The sequence below is a fragment of the Schistocerca gregaria genome, chromosome 2 (genome assembly GCF_023897955.1).
Source record: "Schistocerca gregaria isolate iqSchGreg1 chromosome 2, iqSchGreg1.2, whole genome shotgun sequence".
Lineage (NCBI taxonomy): Eukaryota > Metazoa > Arthropoda > Insecta > Orthoptera > Acrididae > Schistocerca > Schistocerca gregaria.
The window spans coordinates 732,218,305-732,240,587 of record NC_064921.1 but is presented as its reverse complement, the minus strand read 5'-3'; the positions used below and the strand labels follow the sequence as shown (position 1 = coordinate 732,240,587).

Below are 22,283 nucleotides of genomic sequence, written 5' to 3'. Positions count from 1 at the left end.
TGTGTGAAAGTTTCGGAAAGAGGTCTTTGTCTCCAGAATGAGATTTTCACTCTGCAGCGGAGTGTGCGCTAAAAAGAAACTTCCTGGCAGATAAAAACTGTGTGCCGGACCGAGATTTGAACTCCGGACCCTTTGCCTTTCGCGGGCCAGTGCTCTACCAACTGAGGTACCGTAGCACGACTCACGCCCCGTCCTCACAGCTTTACTTCTGCCAGCACCTCGTCTCCTACCTTCCAAACTTAACAGAAGCTCTCCTGCGAACCCTGCAGTTGGTAGAGCACTTGCCCGCGGAAGGCAAAGGTCCCGAGTTCGAATCTCGCTCCGGCACACACTTTTAATCTGCCAGGAAGTTTCAGGTCTTCGTCTAATAATTGTGAAATGGCTGCTCAGGTGAAATGGACAGGGGTACATCTGTGCAGACCAGTGTATCAACTTAAACCTCGGCACAAGTTTAAATTATGTAGGTACGTACCGGCTTTCTCCCCCCTCCCCTCCCCCCCCCCCCCCCCCCCCCGCCATCCCTTTCCCCCTAACACGTGTGCGCACACACACACACACACACACACACACACACACACACACACACACACACACACACACTTACCTTCTCCAAGGCCCAGCCTTCCTACTTGAGGCCTCTCATTTGGTACTTTTATCAGTGAAGAACGTAATCCCTTCGGAAACAAGGAGGGTGGAGCGGTACGGCGCGGTGCGGCTCGGCGCTGCCTTTGAGACTGGGATGAGCTATTAGGAGCGGGCGCTTCCTGCGGAGTGCCGGCGCAGAACGAGGCCGACCCGTTTCCCTAGAAGCGGCCGCCGCCCGCCGCCTGCGGCCTTTATTGAGCGATCGCGGGAAATCGAGGCGCCGCACTCGTATCAAAGCGGCGCTGGCCTGGGCCGCCAATATCCGCTCGCGCTCGCGGTGGCGCTGGGGACTGCGTGGCGTTCCCCCGGCACAGCACTGCCTCTCTCTCTCTCTCTCTCTCTCTCTCTCTCTCTCTCTCTGCTGGTACGGCTTCACTTCGCTCTAACCTCGCCGACGAGCGTTGACCTCAGCTGTGCGCCTCCAAATTGGATTTTATTCCTCCGCTTGCTACGGATTCGTTTTCATATGGTCCGCTATTTTCTGCCCACTCTCTCTCTATAGAGAGGCAGCAGTGGGCTGCGCACCGGCAGGAAACTAATGAAGTGAAGCACAAATAAAGCAAGCTTGCTTCCTGTTGGGTGTCTCATATTCTTGTACGCGAAATTAAAGTTACCGCACCCACAACAAGCAAGCAACTCCGTTATTCGAAATTGTATATAGGTTTGTACCACCTCTTCCTGCCTGATTTTCTTGCTATTTTCAGACTACACATTCTTTTATATGGGCAACTGATGCACAGCCTTCAGTGCGGATGCTGAATATCGTTCGACCTCCAACGGGAATCTAAAATGAAGCATGAAGAACATGGACGTGGACTGCGCGGATAGGTGGCGGCGCTATGTTGGAGTGTGGGTCGGCCGGGGAGCGTGCCCAGACAGTGCTCGCTTTTGCGCTAACACTGTGTGGGTTACGCCTAATAAGCAGGAGACCCCGTGGTTGAGTCCCGCGCCGACACACATGCTGCATCGTCGCCGCCGTATCCGCATAAAGTCCCAGTGCAGCTGAAATCATCAGTTCCTTCCCTTTCCTTTCTGCCCCATCCACCATTGTTATTGTCCAAAGGTAATCACCTCAGACTTACACCACTATTCTTTCGTGAATGGTTCAAGATCTCGAAACTGAATGTTCAGCAAATGGTGGTTGGAAGAGAGGCACGTGATTCTGTTGCTGGGATGATGAAATTAACTGTTCTGTTAAGCGAGACATTCAAACAAATATGTATTTATTTTTATTTCTAACGGAAACGTGTACTTATAAATTGCAATAGTTACTACGAAAACGCCTTTTTGCGTGATGGGCATGGGTGGTCCATTGATAGTGACCGAACCAAATATCTCAGGAAATAAGCACAAAACGAAAAAAATTACAAAGAACGAAACTCGTCTAGCTTGAACGGGGAAACGAGTTGGCGCGGCCGGCTGTAGTGGCCGAGCGGTTCTAGGCGCTACAGTACGGAACCGCGCGACCGCTACGGTCGCAGGTTCGAATCTTGCCTCGGGCATGGATGTGTGTGATGTGCTTAGGTTAGCTAGGTTTAAGTAGTTCTAAGTTCTAGGGGACCAGAAGTTAAGTCCCATAGTGCTCAGAGCCATTTGAACCATTTTTCAACCAGTTGGCGCTGTGGTTGGCACGCTAGATGGCGCTGCCATAGGTCAAACGGATACCAACTGCGTTTTTTTCTTTTTTTTAAATAGGAACCGTGATGTTTTATTACATATTCGTCTAGTACGTAAAGAACTATGAATGTTGTATAGTTGGACCACTTTTTTCGCTTTGTGATAGATGGCGCTGTAATAGCTAAATCACAGGAACCACTTTATGGCATTCGCTTCAGAACAATTACAGAGATTTGTGCGGCAACAGACCGCTTCATACAAACTGCCAACACAACTGGCACTGCCGAGGGAAATATGTGACTTCCGTACCACTGACAACACGTTATACGCAGCGCTGGTGACTACTTACTTAATCTTGCAAACATCTATTCTGCATAAATTCTAAATAAATAGTTGTCACTATTACAGTTTCAACCGTTGTACAATGGAAAGACACTTACAGTAAAACGTCTAAGCCATTTATTGTTGTTCTTTAGGAGACAGATTTTAAACCGATTTTCTATTCATGCAGAGAGCGGAGCCCTGTGGTGGCTGCCTGCAGTCTACTTGGCGCGACAACGTCGCAGCTGTGGAGCTTCGTCTCGCGTCTACTAATTTAAATCGTAAAACAGTACGGACATGTACGCCACATACCGTTAGGTGGCACGCTGAACATGATGTAGATGTACAATGACCAGGAGTAACTTAAGTTCGGACGCCATGATTTTTTTCCGCAGACGATTAACGTGTCCTAAGATGGACGCCAGATAGGTCCATCAGCATGTCTCTTTCCACTGACCCTTATACCTGCTTCTGGTCAGCTTCATAGCCAATTGAACGTTAAATTGTGAAAAAACAACAACATGTGTTAAAGACGGCAAGGTTAAGGTTTCCCGCGTGGCTAGCTGTCAGCTGCCGCTGTAAATCTTGATGCAGGGCGGGGTCGGCGTTCGTTCCCTGGCCTGCGCGCCGTGTTCCGCTAATGGCGCCGCCTTCCAGCTGCCTGCGCAGTGAATGGCCGGCGCCGGTCGCGGCTGACTGATTGCAGTTGTCGCCGGAAGCTGGCGACAGGGTCGCCCCTAATGCAATTTGCTAATGCGCTTCGCCGCCGCCAGGTACACGGCTCGGCTCTCGTTAACAGAGTCCCGCCGTCACCGAAGGGAGCGCCGCCTCGCGGATAGATCTCCTGTTTGGTGCAACTACTTTTACACTACTGGCCATTAAAATTGCTACACCAAGAATAAATGCAGATGATAAACGGGTATTCATTGCACAAATACATTATACTAGAACTGACATGTGATTACATTTTCGCGCAATTTGGGTGCATAGATCGTGAGACATCAGTACCCCGAACAACCAACTCTGGCCGTAATAACGGCATTGAGTCAAACAGAGCTTGGATCGCGTGTACAGGTACAGCTGCCCATGCAGCCTCAACACGATACCACAGTTCATCAAGAGTAGTGACTGGCGTATTGTGACGAGCCAGTTGCTCGGCCACCATTGCCCAGACGTTTTCAGTTGGTGAGAGATCTGGAGAATGTGCTGGCCAGGGCAGCAGTCGAAAGGCCCGTACAGGGCCTGCAGCATGCGGTCGTGCATTATTCTGCTGAAATGTAAGGTTTCGCAGGTATCGAATGGTCGTAACACATCTGAAATGTAACGGCCAGTGTTCAGACTGCCGTCAATGCGAACAAGAGGTGACCGAGACGTGTAACCAATGGCACCTCATACCATCACGCCAGGTGATACGCCAGTATGGCGATGACGAATACACGCTTCCAATGTGCGTTCACACGATGTCGCAAAAACGGATGCGACCATCATGATGCTGTAAACAGAATCTGGATTCATCCGAAAAAATGACGTTTTGTCATTCGTGCACCCAGCTTCGTCGTTGAATACACCATCGCGGGCGCTCCTGTCTGTGATGCAGCTTCAAGGGTAACCGCAACCATAGTCTCAGAGTTTATAGTCCATGCTGCTGCAAACGTCGTCGAACTGTTCGTGCAGATGGTTGTTGTCTTGCAAACGCACCATCTGTTGACTCAGGGATCGGGACGTGGCTGCACCATCCTTTATAGTCATGCGGATAAGATGCCTGTCATCTCGACTGCTAGTGATACGAGGCCGTTGGGATCCAGCACGCCGTTCCGTATTACCCTCCTGAACCCACCGAGTCCATATTCTGCTAACAGTCATTGGATCTCAACTAACGCGAGCAGCAATGTCGTGATACGATAAACCGCAATCGCGATAGGCTACAATCCGACCTTTATCAATGTCGGAAACGTGATGGTACGCGTTTCTCCTCCTTACACGAGGCACAACAACGACGTTACATCAGGCAACGCCGGTCAACTGCTGTGTGTGTATGAGAAATCGGTTGGAAATTTTCCTCATGTCAGCACGTTGTAGGTGTTTCACCGGCGCCAACCTTGTGTGAATTCTTTGAAAAGGTAATCATTTGCATATCACAGTATCTTTTTCCAGTAGGTTAAATTTCGCGTCTGTAGCACGTCATCTTCGTGGTGTAGCAATTTTAATGGCCAGTAATGTATTTTTGTTCCCCTTTTACACTGATCACAGAGATTTGAATTCATTCCTTTCCAAGTGCTTGCGCCAGTTAATCAGAACGCTGTGTGCTGAAACATCCTGCTAGATTAAAACTGTGTTCAGGGTCGGGTTTGAACCTGGACCCTTGCGTTTCATGGACAAAGGACGCTTCGCAGTTCCAGTAAGTCATAGCGTGACTCCTGCTTTCCAAAACCGGCAGAACAGTGCTTTGACATTAAATAGATGTTGTTTCTTTTGGGCAGTTGTCTGTAGGATTTGAAGGTTTGCACTTCCGGGACGATACATTCAGACTATTGCAGTAATCCGAGCATTTCATATTCTTCCCGAAGTGGTATAATTGCAGCCAGTGCACTACCATAGACTAAAAATGTGAAGCGTTTGTTGTGAATAGATGATAATAATTCGTTTTTGTTGTTCTCGACTGAAATACTTAAGCTTTGACAGGTCGCTCCAATATTTACTACTAGAAGTTGAGTCTTCGTTACGTAAATAAGTAGGAATCAACGCTAAATACTCTTCTGTGTAGTTCGAAAATATGTGATGATTAATTCGTGAAGCGAATAATTTCACACTCGGAAAAAATATTTTAACTAACATAAAACAGGAAACGTGCTTCTGTCAGCCTGTAGACGCATTGAAAACCTGTAAGACTGTTACTCAGTCGTCTTAATTGTACGCGGTTCGTTTCACAGTTTCCAGTGTGAGGTAGAAATCGCATTAAGAATGGAGTAGTCAGTGTGCGGAATGCCGAACTGCGACACGAACCTGAAACAATTGCTTCGCGGAGGCAATGCTCTAACCGATTAAGCTATCTATGGAAGACTCTCGACCTGCCATCGCATCTCTACGTCTGTTCAGTGGTAGGAGAAAGCTGCTGTCAGATTCGTGCCTGGATGTCTCAGTCTATTTAGCATTGGGTTTTAAACTCTCAAGGATTTTCACAAGAAGAAGGAATAGCTTATAGAGTGAAAAGCAGTGAGTGACACTGCCTGCGGGCGGACGGAGGTAGCCCTAAAGCCGTCGGCACACGGACCGTGCTGTCGAACGTTAACGCTGAGCGTGCCAAGTTCAACGTGCTGCTGAACGCTCAGGAGCGATGCGACTTGTGCACACGGTACGTGGGCCCCAACGTGGTATACGCGATCGCAACGCACTCCAGCGGAGTGAGGAATGTTTCTAGTTCGTAAATCACACTGTTTACTCAACGGGTGCGCGTAAAATTCCCACGTTAGCTACGATAAACGCACATTTTCCTGCATCGTCCACGAAAAGGAAAGTACCGTGTCCAAACAACAAGGACACAGGCTTATAAAACTTCCATGACAAACAGTGCGGTACGAATCTGCAGTGCTTCTCCGCATAAGATAAACATTATTTCATCATTCCCACATTTAGTAAAACCCCAAGGTCAGTCTTACTTGATCACTGTTGCTGCTCAGAAGCAGAATCTTTGCAACATGTGGATTACGAAGCGTAAAAGAAAAAGGAGCAAAATATGTTTATACAAGTAACGCAAGCTGTCCTGTGGATTAAGCCAATCGAACAAAGTCACCCCTCAAAAAAGGTGAACTTACATTTACGTAATATCAGATATTATAGTATATACTTGTATTTAACTAATAAAGTATCAGAACCTCATAAAAACGCAAATGTAGGGAAAAAAAATTCCGAAGTGTCAAGTCGCGAACCACAGCCCCAACTTACTGCTCAATACAGGCCTGTAACGCTACTCACTACGCTAAACCAACAACACACCCTTTGTATCTAAACAAAATATCTTACCCTTGCTGAAAACCTTTATCGTAGATATGTTACTAATTGAAATTTAATTGTAACAATTGTACCAAAAACTTTGCGTTTTGGGTGGATCTTCAACGTGTCGCTGCCTTCAAATAGCCGACTCCCATAGTAAGCAAGTTACAATAATTCTTTTGCCACGAATATGATGTTTCTAATTATTTTATTGGAACGAATCACACAGTTAACAACGTGTTTTCCACTTACTCCCAATTTGCTGGTGTTCGGAACCGGCATATATACATATAGGCTAGAAATGAATGCCAATATGGCGCCTCGCAATTATTTAAGGGAGACGGCGTGAGTGTGTCGTATGTGGCGTTGTGCCATCTCATTGGTCAACGCTCAGACGCACTCTCACAATATCTGTCATGCCAGATACTGCTCAGCACGTTCGGAAAGACTTCCGAACGCGCTGTTCCGCGCTATGACGTCATTAACTAGGCACGCTCAACGCTCAGATGCGCGGTCCGTGTGCCGACGGCTTAAGAGAAGAGTCCAGTTGGACACGCGGGTAGCAGGGCTCGGCCGGTGCTATGGTCGCAGTCAGTCGTACACACGCGGCAGGTGCTGGAGGAGACGGGGACGGCGGCCGCACTATTCTGGGAGCGGTGTGACAGGCGTCTTTTTAGAACACACGAAGCGCGGTCCGACGTATTTTGGGGGATCACCAAGTCGTGGGCGAGGGTAGCGACTCACATCTGGCCGCCTGAACTGACTGCTGCCAAGTGCCGTGTCCGCGAACCCTGTCTGCCATCGGGCCGGACCGCCACAGTACACCATCTGCCTGTCTACATGAGTTGGTAGGAGCCACATCCAAGCCTTACGTTTGTAAGTCGTACTGAAAGTAACCAAACTGTTTACGCTTCGTGTACGCGCATATTTATAAACACAACTTTAATTCTTGCAGTCCGTTACAGTTACAAAATTATCCTACACTGTTTGACGATAAAAAAATTTGGTTGCTTTTGAACTCCGCCTCATGCAAAACAGTGTTTACGCCTTTCCATTCACCCAGACATATTTCGATACCTAGCTTAGAGTGTCATCTTCTGTGTCTAAAATTTATTTTTAAAAATTACATTGCTAGCGAAAACACATTTTTTTCAGATCGGTTTTCGTTGCCCCTTTTTTGTCGTTTTGGCAGTATGTCATTTTTCGCCCTATTCTGTAGGTGTGGTGCATACCTCTTTTTAATGCTATTTTGTACACTGTTTTCACACGTTTTTATACAGTTTCAAATGCCATAGTGTAAAAGTCTTTTTACTTTACACCTATTGTCCATAAAACTTTGTTTGATCCAACACTTCCGTCTCCATATTCATTGTGAATTGCCATCAGACGTAAGTGTCCGAGCAAATAAAAGTTTTTCGGAAAATAAGTATGAAGTAAAAGTGAAGTTCTATCAAGAAAAGGTGTCAAAACAATGCATATAGTACCAGCAGGATGAGGCATCCAACAGAGATCCACAAGAAGACGAAAAATATGAATTGCGGCCAAGACAACAAGAACAGGCCACAAAAACAATTTGTGGAACTGCATTTTCACTAGCAGTGTCGTACTCAGAAATAAATTTAGCGCTCGGAAGATGACACACAGGAGTCTAAACAAATCGCTTCACACTAAAAGAACATTATCTTTCACATGGCTGATGAGTCGTACCTGTGATCACTCAGGGGAACAAGTGTATACGCACAGAATCTTCTCAGTGAGCACTGCGGGTTTAACAGCGACAATTTTCCATTACCTTAGTGTTTGGTAGAGTAAAGTATTGTATAATAAATATTAATACCATATACTGCAAACAGTATATATTATCTTAACGATCCCTTCGCTGTGTAGCGCCGCTAAGCTTTAATGAAACTTCTCGACAGCTAACAGCTGATTAGCGACCTGGAATACCAACCTGAAGCCTTGCTTTTCTCGTTGTGTGTGCTATTACCAACCGAGTTTCGACCTACAGGGTGTCACCAACATTTAGGTTCAAAATTACGCAAATCCCATACCGTGTGTATTAATTTCGTCGTTAAGAGACCCAAACACTTGCCGACACACTTGTTAGGTATACCTAAAATGATGGACCGTATCGTTTGTCAAAACAAAACTATGCAGACGAACACGATGGCCAGAGAAGAATCGAAATTCGATTTTTTCCTCCATGGGAGTGCGTCGAGGGCACAGCATGTATGTTAATCACCTGCACAGGTGTCAAGAGCTCTCAGTTTGCGCCCTTTTTTTTCAGAGCAGAAAATAATTAAGATTTAAAATCGATTTCAAAGGAACCACTCCCGCATTCGATGAAGCAATTTAGGAAAATCGCAGAGGAAAAGAATCTGGATGGGCGGACGATCCTTTTAAATCGCGTCCTTGTAGGACAGATGCCCATAATTGTAAGCACCTATCACTGAAGTCAATCTATTGTAGAACTGTTTAGCATATTTTATGCTCACGTATTATGACATTTTTTGGAGAACATCATCTCCCCTCTAATAATCAACATGGATTTCGCAAATACAGATTTTGTGGAACTCAAGAAGCTCTGCCATCCATGAGATATAGAAAGTCATAGATATCGGAGATTATACAGTATCGTAACAGATTTCTGAGTGGATTCAGTAAACCTTACAGTTAGAATCTAACACGTCGCTCTTAAAAGAAGAGAATCGACAGACATAGAGGTAATTTGGGAATACCCCAAAGAGGAGTGGTAGGATGGTCACTGTTTGTTGCACATAAATGATAAGATCTAAAGCCCCATGAGCCGTTTCGCAGGCCAGAAGACTAGCGAATTGCAGGAAGACCTGCAGAGAACTGATGAGCTGTGTAGTGACAGGGAGTCGACCATGAACATAAATAGGCGAAAAATCGACATCTACATGACTTCTCTGCAATTCACACTTAAGTGCCTTGTAGAGCGTTCATCTCCCAGCTTCACACTAATTCTCCTCTACTCTTCGGTTTCACTATTCATGAGTAATCACTGGAAACACAAAGTCCAGTAAAATACGTGCGAGTATCCATATGGACCGATCTAAAAGTGTAATGACCACGTAAAACAAATGATAGGGAAAGTAGATTCCAGGATGAGATTCATTAGGAGACTCGTAAGAAAATTTAACTCACCGAGGAAAGAAATATCTGCAAAACATTAGTTCAACCAGTTCTTGAATATTGCTGATTAGTCTGCGACGCTTACCAGGTTTGATTAACAGAACAGGTAGAGCTTATGGAATGAAAGGGGCATGTTTTGTCACGAGATAGTTTAGTAGCCGCGAGAGCAGTATGGAGATCCTTAGCATATTCCAGTCACAGGCGTCATAAGAGAGGCGATGAGCACCACGGAGAAATTTACCATCAGAATATCGAAAGAGTACATACCGGGAAGAGTCAGGCAACATATTACTTCCTCCGATGTACAGTGTGTCCCAGAAATGTTGCGACAGACTTCCAGGGTTGTAGAGGGTGTCTTGAGGAACAAATGGAGGATAGAAACTCGTGTCTGGAAACGTCACCCAACGACGCCACAGAGTGTCTAGGCCACCCCTTCGGCATCACACGTGACCTTTGATGCTGACGGACATAGACGGAACCTTTCGCAATGTTATTCTGATTGCGACTAAAAAATGGTTCAAATGGCTCTGAGCACTATGGGACTTAACAACTATGGTCATCAGTCCCCTAGATCTTAGAACTACTTAAACCTAACTAACCTAAGGACATCACACAACACCCTGTCATCACGAGGCAGAGAAAATCCCTGACCCCGCCGGGAATCGAACCCGGGAACCCGGGCACGGGTAGCGAGAACGCTACCGCACGACCACGAGCTGCAGACTGATTGCCACCTTCGCAAGTGGAGAAGATAGAGCTAGCTGTCACATGGACAGGCCTTATCTCCTATGACTGCAATGTTCTGTTACCTTGGTGAATGACAGTGTCGGACATACGTTTCCATCCTCAGTTTATTTTTCTCTTGTTCACAGAAAAACATTAGAGATTGTAGAGTGTTCAAGGAGAAAAATAAACAGCAGATGGAAACTCAACTGAGCCTCCCTGTCATAGGAGACAAGGCCTGTTTAACCAGTAGCTAGCTCCATCTTCCCCACTGGCGATGGTGACAATGAGCCGCGATGACAGAACAACATTGCGAGATGTTCCGCCTACGTCCGTCAGCGTATAAGGTCACGTTTGCTGCCTAGGGGTGGGTGCCGGCGGCCATAACTTCGACGCTCTGTAGCGTCGTTGGATGACGTTTTCTATCACTAGGTCCTATCCTCCTCGATTTGTTCTTCAAGAGACCCCTCTATAACCCCTCAACGTTTGTCGCAACACTTGTGTATGTGTCGCTAAATTACCACAACGAGAGTATCCGAGAAATTAGAGCTAATGAGGAGTTTTACCGAATGTAGTTCTCCCCACGCGCCTTTCTGAATGGAATGGGAAAGGAAGGAACAGATAGTGATGCCTGAAGTACCCTCCGTCACATACCATGTTAGATGCAGATTTTGAATCCAGCGTCTTATTACAGCGACGCTTCTAGTATGTCTTAGTAACCGCGTGAATAGTTAAAAATTATGTTTTGTTGTGGTTCTCGTTGTGTTAATTTGTAATGTTGATAGTGTTGACCTTTGTTGGTTTGTTCGATTTGCAACATGACATGTCGTTAAAGGAATACCGCTGGTTAAATCATTGAGCTATACTGCATAAATCCCACCCTTGTGTATTGGATGAAAAATAAAAGCCGGCCGGCGTGGCCGTGCGGTTCTGGCGCTTCAGTTTGGAACCGCGTGACCGCTATGGTCGCAGGTTCGAATCCTGCCTCGGGGATGGATGTGTGTGTGATATCCTTAGGTTAGTTAGGTTTAAGTAGTTCTAAGTTCTAGGGGACTGATGACCACAAATGTTAAGTCCCATAGTGCTCAGAGCCAGCCATTTGAAAAATAAAAATTGGGCGAGTGTTAATAGGACTCGCTCACCCTGCGAATTGAGAATCCCAAAGATTGCCGGTTATCGATCGGTACTGGAAAGATATTGTTCCCGGGAATTCCAAGACCGTATCAAATCTCTACAGTAGTTCCTCTGTACAAAAACAAGCGGGCTTCCGGTTTCATTTTTATATATGTAGAGAGAGTGAGAGAAGATTCATGCAGCATTTTTATTTACTTACTAAAACGTGACTACAACTTACATTTTATGTTTGGATCCTGTAATCTTCGTCCATTATGGTTTTGCCAGATGATGAATGCAATGTATGTTCAAATGGCAAAATATATTTTTTATGTGATATTATTACAGCTTAACAAGTTTCGGATTTGTTACTTCACTTACACCGTGAGGCGTTGCGAATGCTGAATTTCGTGTTTGTAGGTCAATGGGAAGTACGCTATAGGTTTTGAGGAGTGAGTTTGCGTGTGTCAAAATATGTGACCGAAATGACCGAATATTTTGATTGTATTGATTTAGAAGCTTAAATTTCTTACACCGACAAACTACCATAGACTTCAGTATGTGACATGAATTAGAATTTGGAGCATCTACCCGTTCCTGAGAAAAAGGTCTCTTATTACTCGGTCAGACACACAGACAGACAGACAACAAAGCGATCCTATAAGGATTCAGTTTTTTTCATATTGAGGCACGGATCCCTAAAAAAGCAGGATGTCCTTAAAGGAAGGCAAGAAACTGTTTGCACAAAAGTGTTGAAAGTGAAAACAAGTAACAAACTTAATGTAGCCAACCCATTGCCTTCAGTGAAAACTGTGCTCTCAAGTGTACCGTGGCGTGCTTTTTTTTTTTTTTTTTTTTTTTTGTGCCACGTTTGTTCGCGTTAACCGGTGCAGGTACACCAGACAGGTAAACCGGAATGTGTGTGTAGGGCCTGTCAGAAAACTATTTTCAATCGCGACATGTAACAGTGTATCAGTGACGTACCCAAGGATCAGTTTCGAGGCGATAATACTATTTTAGGCCTTGTCTGACTGAAAGTACTGAGGAGGTGACTTCACTAACGACAGAAGTATCAAACGTGTCTCCGCTATTGCTTGTAGTGGTGCGTAGCTGCGCGGGAGAGCAGAGGTGCACAGGCAGGGAGACTGGAGCGTGGAGGGAGGCGAGGTGCGGTTCGCCGCGCTCGGCCGCCCGCCACTCCGTCCGGGCTCGGCTAGGTAGCGGCGCGCGACTATTTTTGCAGCGCAGCGCCTCGCCGCCCACGCGCGCCCCGGCGGCGCGTATTGATCGGTCGGTGGCCGGCCCGGCCCGGCGACGCCGCGGCCCCGCCCCCACCTGCACCCCAACCTCCGCTTCCACCCGCCACCGGCTACACGCCGGCCGCCGCTCTCGCCAGCGCTGTTCAATTAACGCTTATACGTCTTCTGCCACTCGTTGCACTGTACGCACTACGCGACTACGCGGAGCAGCTTTACGGCACTGTTACACCCTGGAAGCGAGGTTTGCCGACTATCTTTCACGTGTGTTGCAGGCAATTTGTCATTATGTTACGCTGTAGGAAACCAATGGTTCCACTCACCTCGTCGTAGACTGATGTAACGTTACCGTCACACATATGTGACCAAAGTCATGGGATAGCGATATGCACGTATACAGGTGGCGGTAATAACGCGTACACAAGGTATAGAAGGGGAGCATAGGCGGAGTTGTCATTTGTACTCAGGTGATTCGCGTGAAAAGATTTCCTACTCGATTACGGGCGCACGACGGAAATGTACGGACTTTGGACGCGGAATAGTAGTTAGTTGCGTGGGATATTCCATTTCGGAAATCGTTAGGGAATTCAATCTGCCGAGATCCAAAGTGTCAAAGTGTGCAGAAAGTATTCGATTTCTCAGTTCTTGAGGAGTAGCTGCCATAAGTGGGACTAAGGATGCCTTGTATATACCTCCACATTAAAGAACCGCAAGGCGTGAGGCCTGGTGACATGGGAGGCCAAAAAATAATCAACAGTATCTTGTTGTCCACTTCTTCCAAGCCAACGTTGTGGGACGGTGGTGTTAAGATAAGCCCACACCTCAAGGTGAAAGAGTCGGGATGACGTTCCACATAAAAACGAAATCACTGGAATTTTTGTGAAATACAGGAAACAATCAATTTTGCAGCATATCGAGGTATGATGTTCCTGTCACAGTTTCCGCTACAAAAAAGAAAGGTCCATGAACTTTGTGAACAAAAAAGGCACAAAACACATTCAGTTTCGGTGAGTCTCTTTCGTGTTCGAAGATGACGCCACGATTTTGTGACCCCCAAATTCTTACACCGCATGTTGTACTTGAACAAAGACTTCTTTCCAGGTATTCCCTAGGAAACGTGTTGAATTGGACTTGCACCATTCAATGACAGTGCCTGCCCGATTTGAAATCGGCTTCCATTGACAAGGTGTGACTCTCGTCTCAGGACCCTGTTCGTTAGGTACTTCTTACGCCTATTGTTCTGCTTGCTGTGCTGTGTTACAAGGCCGTGAGTAGTACGCTATTACATGCAGGCACGAGAGACCAACAAATAGGGATCTTAAATCACGGTTTGCTCACGAGCAAATACAAACACAGCAGCCGCTTCTCTTCCTGCCTGACACGTCAGTCTACCTCAGCACTGTCATTGCATACTAGCGATTGCCAAATACCACTTCGCTGACGTGATCTAGGTCAGCAGTGGATAGTCACTTGAGCATCTGATAAAGAGTTCTACATCATCTGCAGCGCTCCAAAGCGACTAGTAGTCCCTTTGAAGGGTGTGAGTAGTATTTTGCTCTGTAAGCTTGTATTTAACAAATGTTTTAAGCTTCCTTTGTTTCTCGACGTAGCCATTTCCTGCATTTAATCTGTCGTCATATCTGTTAATCAGCTTTAGAATTTCCGCCGTCCATTAAGGCAGTTTTTCACAGCATTCTTCGCTTTGGCTTCAAAAACGTTTCACGTTCAGGAAACGTATCTACTTTGTGCTAAGGTATCTTTCACAGTTTAATTCTTAGATTGACTCTTTAAGTCATATATGACGAGTAGTGGATTTAGAGACGAGTTTCGACCTGCACTTTCTTAAAGCATTGGCTCGGCATTTCACACTGTTTTCTCATTTTTTTCGTTCTTTACTGTTTAACCGTAAATTTTCTTCAGTTGACATCAGCTTTCTACATGTTTCACATCCAGATCTTTCTATTATCGAAAACGACCCCACACTCAACGGGAATGTGTATTGTGGAGTTCATTTTAAAGAACTACATCACGCACATAGACAACGTATTTTGATTGGTACCCACACTACACCGACAAAACATATTTGAGGATACCATCCGACTTTTGATAAAAGTCAGATATCAATCTACACAATGAGGATGCGTTAAATGACGTACCCTTCCTTGATTACTTTCCTCTTTTGTCCGATGAACCATTCACATTTTTGTGGAATAAATATGTCTCATGAATAATAATAATAATAATAATAATAATAATAATAATAATGGTTCTAGTGAAACTACCTATAAATCGTGACTTATCTGACCTTCTCATGTTCACTCATTCCTTGCAGGTTCCTATAAATGTTTCACAATTGTGACTGATTCTACGTAGTGTTTAATAAAGGAGTAACTAAACTATATTGGATATTTTGCATATTGCATTACATTTGCTTATATGGTAGTCCACTAGCCGTATTTTTTTCAGATGTTCGTCACTTGTACATCGTGCATTTCAGAACAATTTATCCACTTGAAGTTACACCAGGTACAATTCTAAACGATTGCTATAAAAGAATGATAGACTTGAAATTTGCGTCAAAAATCACAGTAAACTAAAATCATTCGTTCATTTTAAATGTTTAGCTTGGTCTCATTTGTTTCATGCAGTGTACCTAGATACTGTCATCGGACTAACCCGTAATTTTTCATAAGCGTATCAATATACAGAGAGAGCATAATAGATACTGGAGGAACTCTTTGTTAAATGCGTTATGAACTGATTTCAGGAGCCCTTCAAGTATTGAGATTTCTCTCTCTCTCTCTCTCTCTCTCTCTCTCTCTCTCTCTCTCTCTTTCTCTCCCTCTGTCTTTGTGTGTGTTTGATGGGAACACCAAAGTTATTGACATAGTGCAGTTTCTCTTGTTTTGTCACGTAAACGTAAGATAACAGTGTGGAACCCTAGCTGTACCAACTGTCGAACAGTCATGATCTTCACATTTAGTACATACATCACCTTTCTTTGCGAGGCGATTCACGTCAGATTTGACTAATTCTGGTTTCGTTATACATGCACATGATTTATTTGAGAGTTCGTCTCGATTACCATACGGGGAAAGAAAATTTCACACTAAAAAAAATTACAGGTGTTTTAAGCAAATACAATTTCTGCTATTATATCTGTGTATCTAATGCGAAACGCCACGACCGCTGGTAGTATGACAAAAACTTGTACTGCGGATTATAACCCGGCCGTCACCTCTTTATGGCCGTATCTGTCCGGCAGATGGTCGTTTATCATCCCACCACACTATGTTATTCTTACCGCGGGGAGAACGCTGCCAATTACTCCGACGAATCCGGCGCGGATTTTCGCCGGAAAAGCCCTCCGGGTGGTAATTTGTGGCGGCGTCGGCGGCGCTGCGGGGAAGCCCCGAGTTATTTAATAAGGCCAGCGCGCGCCCGGCACCGGTCCTTCATTAACCGCGGCGCGGTGTGCGTGCAACCCTTCAGAAACGCGTTCCGCGCGCTTTTACGGCTGAGTAGGAGCCAAGTCGCAAAAAAATAAAAAAAATAAGGGGGGACAAAACCCACTCGGTGGCGTACCCGTTTTAATGCGGCCATAAAACGCCGTCCACGTAAGGGGGGGGGGGGGGGGGGGGGACAAAGGCCCTAGCAGAACTTGCGCCGTCGCGAAGGAGCCGTGCGCCGGGGCCCGGTCCACCTTGAGAATAGCGGCGTCAGCTCCGTCGTAATGGCGCCCTTTGGGAACTTTTTATGCAGCGCGGGCCAGTTTTACCTGCGACGCGGCGTATAGGAGCGGCAGTGGCCTTCTGCGCTCGAACTGTTGGATTGATGACCGAACTCAAGTACGTGCGTGAACAAGAAGCGATATTTTTTTCACGCCAGTCCTTCGCGTAAATGGTTTCATTTAAGCCGTGTTAAAGCGAGGTGAGCTTACTTACTGCCCCTGTGAGCTGCATGGATTCTTATTATCATGACACACGTTTTTAATCTGGCAGGAAGTTTCACATCAGCGCACACTCCGCTGCAGAGTGATAATCTCATTCTGAGTCTGTTAACATTCACAAACTTATAAGACTCGATGTCATGTCACGACATACAAATAGATTAAAAATAGCGACGTCGTAATATATCTGTGGCACGTTTAATGGTAATTCCATAAACGGCTGTTATCGGTGACACGAGTAACGTAATGCGTAGCTTTGTGTTATTTACAGGCAAATTACAGTCAGTCAACGTGGAGCAGAGATGACGACTTGTAAGATATGTGTAAATGAAAGAGTAGCTAGTCGGCAACACATTTGCCATGCTACATGTTTTTATTTACTGTAATTGTAAGTGGACCATGTGCACTTCACAAAACTAATAAGAACTTAGTGTCCTGTGACTAGAATATGAGCGAAACACTGTTGGAATGGGTAATTTCATACAAATAACTGGGTATAATTATTTGTAAAGGTATTGAATGGAATGATCACATAGGCTCAGTCGTAGGTAAAGCAGGTTGCAGACTTCGGTTCATTCGTAGAATACCTGGGAAATGTAGTCAGTCTATGAAGGCGACTGCTTGCGAAGCACTCGTGCGACCGAACCTAGAATATTGCTCACGTGTGTTTTACCCGTACCAAATAGGACTCGCCGGGGACATCCTGCCGATACAAAGAAGGCAGCACGAAAGGTCACAGGTTTGCTCGACCCACGTGAATGTGCCAGGAAGATGCTGCAAGACTGGCAGACTATTCAAGGTAGACGCAAATTATCCCGAGAAAGTCTACTTGCAAAGTTTCAAGAAGCAGCTATAAATGATGATTCTAGGAATGTACCACAACCTTGTACGTATCGCACAGGTGCTTTTAAACAATCATTCTTCCCGCGCTCCCCACGGGATGGAACTGGAAGAACCCTAATAAGTGGTAAAATGAGAAGCGTCCTCTGTCATGCAGTTCATAGCGGTTTGCAGAGTATGGATGTAGAGGCGTATGCACTTCACAACGGGAATGTACACAGCTAAGAATGTATGGTTGCAGCACACTTGCGTAAATGCCTAAGAATCTGTTACTTCTGAGGTCTGTCTATTCCTTGAGCAACCAAAAGATATTCTCAGTGAACAATCACACCTCAGAAGTCAGGGTATTTAAATCTGTTAGTCTTCTACTCTGATGTGCTATAAGCACACATTTTTATTTATGGATTCTTCCGTTACTACTTGGTAGAACAATTACATATTTAAGTTTGAATAATAAGTGGACGTTTTTGTCCTACTGATTTTTTCGTTAGTTTCAGACTAGTTTTTGGCTTATTGGGCCATCTTCAGGAAATAATTGTCGTCTGAAAGGAACGCTAGTTCTTATATAACCAAACATTATAACAAAAAAAGATACAAAACACTTGCACAGTGTGTTGCGTATGAAACTTGTTTCTTAAATTTAAAATTAAAATTCTCGTAATGGACGATGTGAAGTACAATAAATAATTCAGCTACACAATATTCTACACCTACATCCATACTCCGCAAGCCACGTGACGATGTGTGGCGGAGGGTACCTTGAGTACCTCTATCGGTTCTCCCTTCTATTCCACGTCCTTCTGTTACAGGCTAAATTGTTATAATGCTAAATTTCGTAAGGTCTTGATATTGGCTGAGAAACTGTTAAACTGAGCACTCTTCATTTATGTTGTCTATCAAACATGTTGTTGAACATTATAAAGTGAACTTTAGGCGGTGGACAGTATTATACACAATAATTATGTACTTTCATTTTACTGTATTACAGCTTACATGGTTATGATGCCATGACAGATAATCATTGTCTCGTGGAGGGTACAAAATACCTGCCGGCCGGTGTGGCCAAGCGGCTCTAGACGCTTCAGTCTGGAACCGCGCGACCGCTTCGGTTGAATGTTCGAATCCTGCCTCGGGTGTGGATGTGTGTGCTGTCCTTGTTAGTTAGGTTTAAGTAGTTCTAAGTTCTAGAGGACTGATGACCTTAGAAGTTAAGTCCCATAGCGCTCTCTCTCTCTCTCTCTCTCTCTCTCTCTCTCTCTCTCTCTCTCTCTCTCTCTCTCTCCCTATTTGACAAAATACCGCTGTCCGCTATGCAGCCTCGTCTCTCCTGCTAATGTTCGGGGCGGCAACACATCAAATAAATTTGCACAAGCAGGAAAGGAGGTTCATCACGGCGGACATCGTTTTTGCTACCCTCCGTGAGATGTAGAACAGTTATTTCCCGATATCCACGTGATCATCTGGTATCACAGAGCAGCAGATAAAATTAGGCCTATAAATGTAGCTTAATGTGTGATCATTATTACATGAATTTATAGTGACAGCTGAGTTGTCGTCCCATTATTTGTCGGAAGGTGGATGTTGGGAGATAAGACCTTTACGTCTCTTATGTGTACAGCGCTGGTGGGCTTACGGAGGAACTTCGGAGTTGCTGTTGCTGACGAGTCGTGTGTTTTTGTCGTGTTCCAGGCGGGTGATTGAGAAGATCGACCAGTCCGAGTTCGAGGGCTTCGAGTACGTGAACCCGCTGCTGATGTCGCTGGAGGACTGCGTGTGACGACGCGGGCGAGGAGTCCCGGGGGCGGCAGCGCGGCCGCGGGCGGCGGCGGGCCCGCTGCTTCTGTGCCTGCCGCTGCCGCTCTAGCGGCGCCACCGCCGCCGCGCGCCGCGTTATCTGGATCCCTGGCCCCGTTCTCCCCGTCTCGCCCGCCCCGCCCCCACCACCACACTCTCTCACTGTCCCGTGTGCGCCGGAGGACTGCTCGACACTCGCACCCTGAAACTACTTTGCCGCCCGCGTGTTCTCTCTGCTTCTACGGCTCACGCATTCAGGCCTAATTTTTTCCTGCACAGTCACTCAGAAACAAACAAAAAAATCAATGGAGGCTAGCTCTGTCATAATGCTATTGTTATACTGTAAAAAAAGGAAGTGTGAAGCAAGAAAGGATGTTCTCGAAGAGAAGTGTATTTAAAAAGAAAGAGAGCGTTACGTATCAAGTAATTTAGATGTAAGAGTTATAAATTCTTCAACGACGGAGAAGCAGGTCTGTAGATTAAGATTTAAGTCGTAGATGGTTACTTAGATCATCGGGCTCCAAGTATTGGAGGCTATGAAAAAAATGAAAACGTGACACTAAAGTGTGGCGCTTCATAGCGCACTGTATAAAAAGTTATATATACATATAAATATACATACCATTGTTGTATTTGATATCGTTTATTTTTGTGGAGTAAAACTCAGTATTTCCGAAGAGTCACTTGAAAGTATTAACAATGTTTTGGTGCAAAGTGGTCTTTCTCCTCCACTACTTAACGCAAGAGTCGAGACGGAAACTTCTTGTGTTCCAAACGGCGCGCGGTGCTCTTTCCGTGTGCTAGCGTTACGTTTTTGCGTGCTCTTTGTACAACAGTTTGGTCGTTCAGCTCTTGTAACGATACGTCGTGTAGTAGTCCGACAAAAAATTAAAAAAAATGTATCCGTTCCTTTGTACTAGAGGAACAAGTATTATTACCGTACATTCCACTCTTTTTGACGTATTTTACGCGTGAAAAAAAAATCACTTATTACAGGCAGCGTGGATGGAGAAAAGTTTCGCATTTTGAAAGTTTATGTAGCTTCGCTTGTGAATAACGTTTTTGCAGTATTTGACGAGTAAGAATAAAAAAATTTGGGATTGCAATCCAGATAACAAAGCCGGGACGAGAAAACTTGCTGTCAACGACTAGCGAGCTCCGGCCACACCGCCAGTATGTATACCTAAGTATAAACACGTAACGTTAATCTTCATAGTATATTCCAAACAATTTCAACAGCCTAGCTTCTCTGTAGTGTTTTCCTGGTCCTCTCATGCTGCGGTTAAATCTTTCTCGGAGATTTAATGTAGTTCAAAAAAATGAAGCGAGAAGTGATATTTTCTGTGAAAAGTTGATTTGAAACGATCCATACGGTCGACTTCTATACGATGTCTTGTCAACACTGTTTTTAATGAAGAAGATAATTTTGGCCTTGAGGAGGAAGTCAGCTTGTTGTTGTTTTTATTGTGTCGACTTGCTGCTTTGTTGACAGCAATTGTTTGCAGTGTGTAGACGGGTGATCCTTAACATTCCAGTATGTGCTTGGCTTTCGAGTTTTTAGTTTATTCTTAATGGATATTTGTACTTTAGAAAACTTTTTGTGTTTAAGTGCTTTACTTATTTTTATGTAATTAACTAAATGTAAAACAGACGTGAAGTTTGTTATTATGTATCTCATGCATATGTTTTGAAATAAAAATAGATCACCAACAATAAACTAGCCCTGATTACTTGTACTACAACTCTCATTCACTGCTATGCAATTATTCACCTTCCAGATATTGAAAGAACTTCCGTGACCTATATTGGCAATCAGGCAAAGAAAATGGTGGACAGCTGGACTGAAACCACACAGTCTGCAGGGACACCAAAAATTCGTTTTAAAAACATTTGTTTTACCATGTGTATCTTCAAAAGACGTATTTTTCCAGATTTTTTCAAAAGTATCCCTGACATAGTCATGATCATCATAGGTTTACTCTAGATGGTGCAAATTTAGAAAGCATTTTTGTATGATCATGGACAGGTAATGTCAATGTACGATTATCATGAATGTAAATAAATTTTAAGTTTGATCCTGATATTTTCTGATTCTGCTTCATGACGGTTCTCTCGCACGCACAGCAAGTGCAACGAAGACGCTCTCTTGCAACGTTTCCGACGGCAATTCTTTCATTACCCACCAGAAAGACCAGTCTTGGCTCCCTCTGATTTTCGTCTCCTCGCTCACATGAACCGTTGTCTATCAGAAGAGCATTATGGCACATACCACGAGTAGACCAGTATTGGGAACTGGCGGAAAACACAGGCGGCTGTCTTCTTTTATGAGGGTATTGGAATGCTAGTTTGGTGCCACGATACGACAAATGAGTAAGTCAGAACGGCACCTAGATTGGGAAGTAGCTGGAAGGTGCAGCTTAATGTTGCAAATAAAGCATTATTGACTTTCACTGTGGTTACCGTTTCACGATTGACTGGAGATCGAGAAAAAAAAATTGCCCTCGTACGTTATTTTTAAGGACTAGTCGAGGAATATATAGGACTCAGCTAGTCTGTTAAAGTATGGTATTTCCGCAGAATTGAATCCTTTTGGAGTATCATTTCATTAAGTGCCTATCTTTTCTTTTAGCTAGTACTATACTGCTCAAAACAATTAGGGGATCAGATGAGATATCATACACAGTGGAGTATGGTAACTTATTTTATTCAGATATCGGCTACAGTTGTAATTTGTATGTGATACAGTGCGATATTTTGCTGTCTCAACTCTTTACTTTAGGTTTACATGGCGTTCACGTAGAGCGAGGCACCATCGGGTCACCATAACAGTGAAACAGTCGTTCTCGTAGTCCTCTAATATGGTGTGTGATCACCTCGGA

The 22,283-nt window shown here is 44.8% G+C and overlaps 1 protein-coding gene across 8 annotated transcripts in view; it reads left to right on the top strand.

Moving 5' to 3' along the window:
* LOC126334869 (atypical protein kinase C) overlaps positions 1-21,121 on the top strand; it is a 704,619-nt gene extending 683,498 nt beyond the window's left edge. For all 8 annotated transcript variants that reach the window (XM_049997557.1, XM_049997558.1, XM_049997563.1 and 5 more), the window contains one exon: positions 19,300-21,121. In XM_049997557.1, the coding sequence (XP_049853514.1) occupies positions 19,300-19,387 (88 nt within the window). In that variant the 3' untranslated portion in view covers positions 19,388-21,121. The remainder of the gene's footprint in view (positions 1-19,299) is intronic.
* The last annotated feature ends 1,162 nt before the right edge of the window (positions 21,122-22,283 follow it).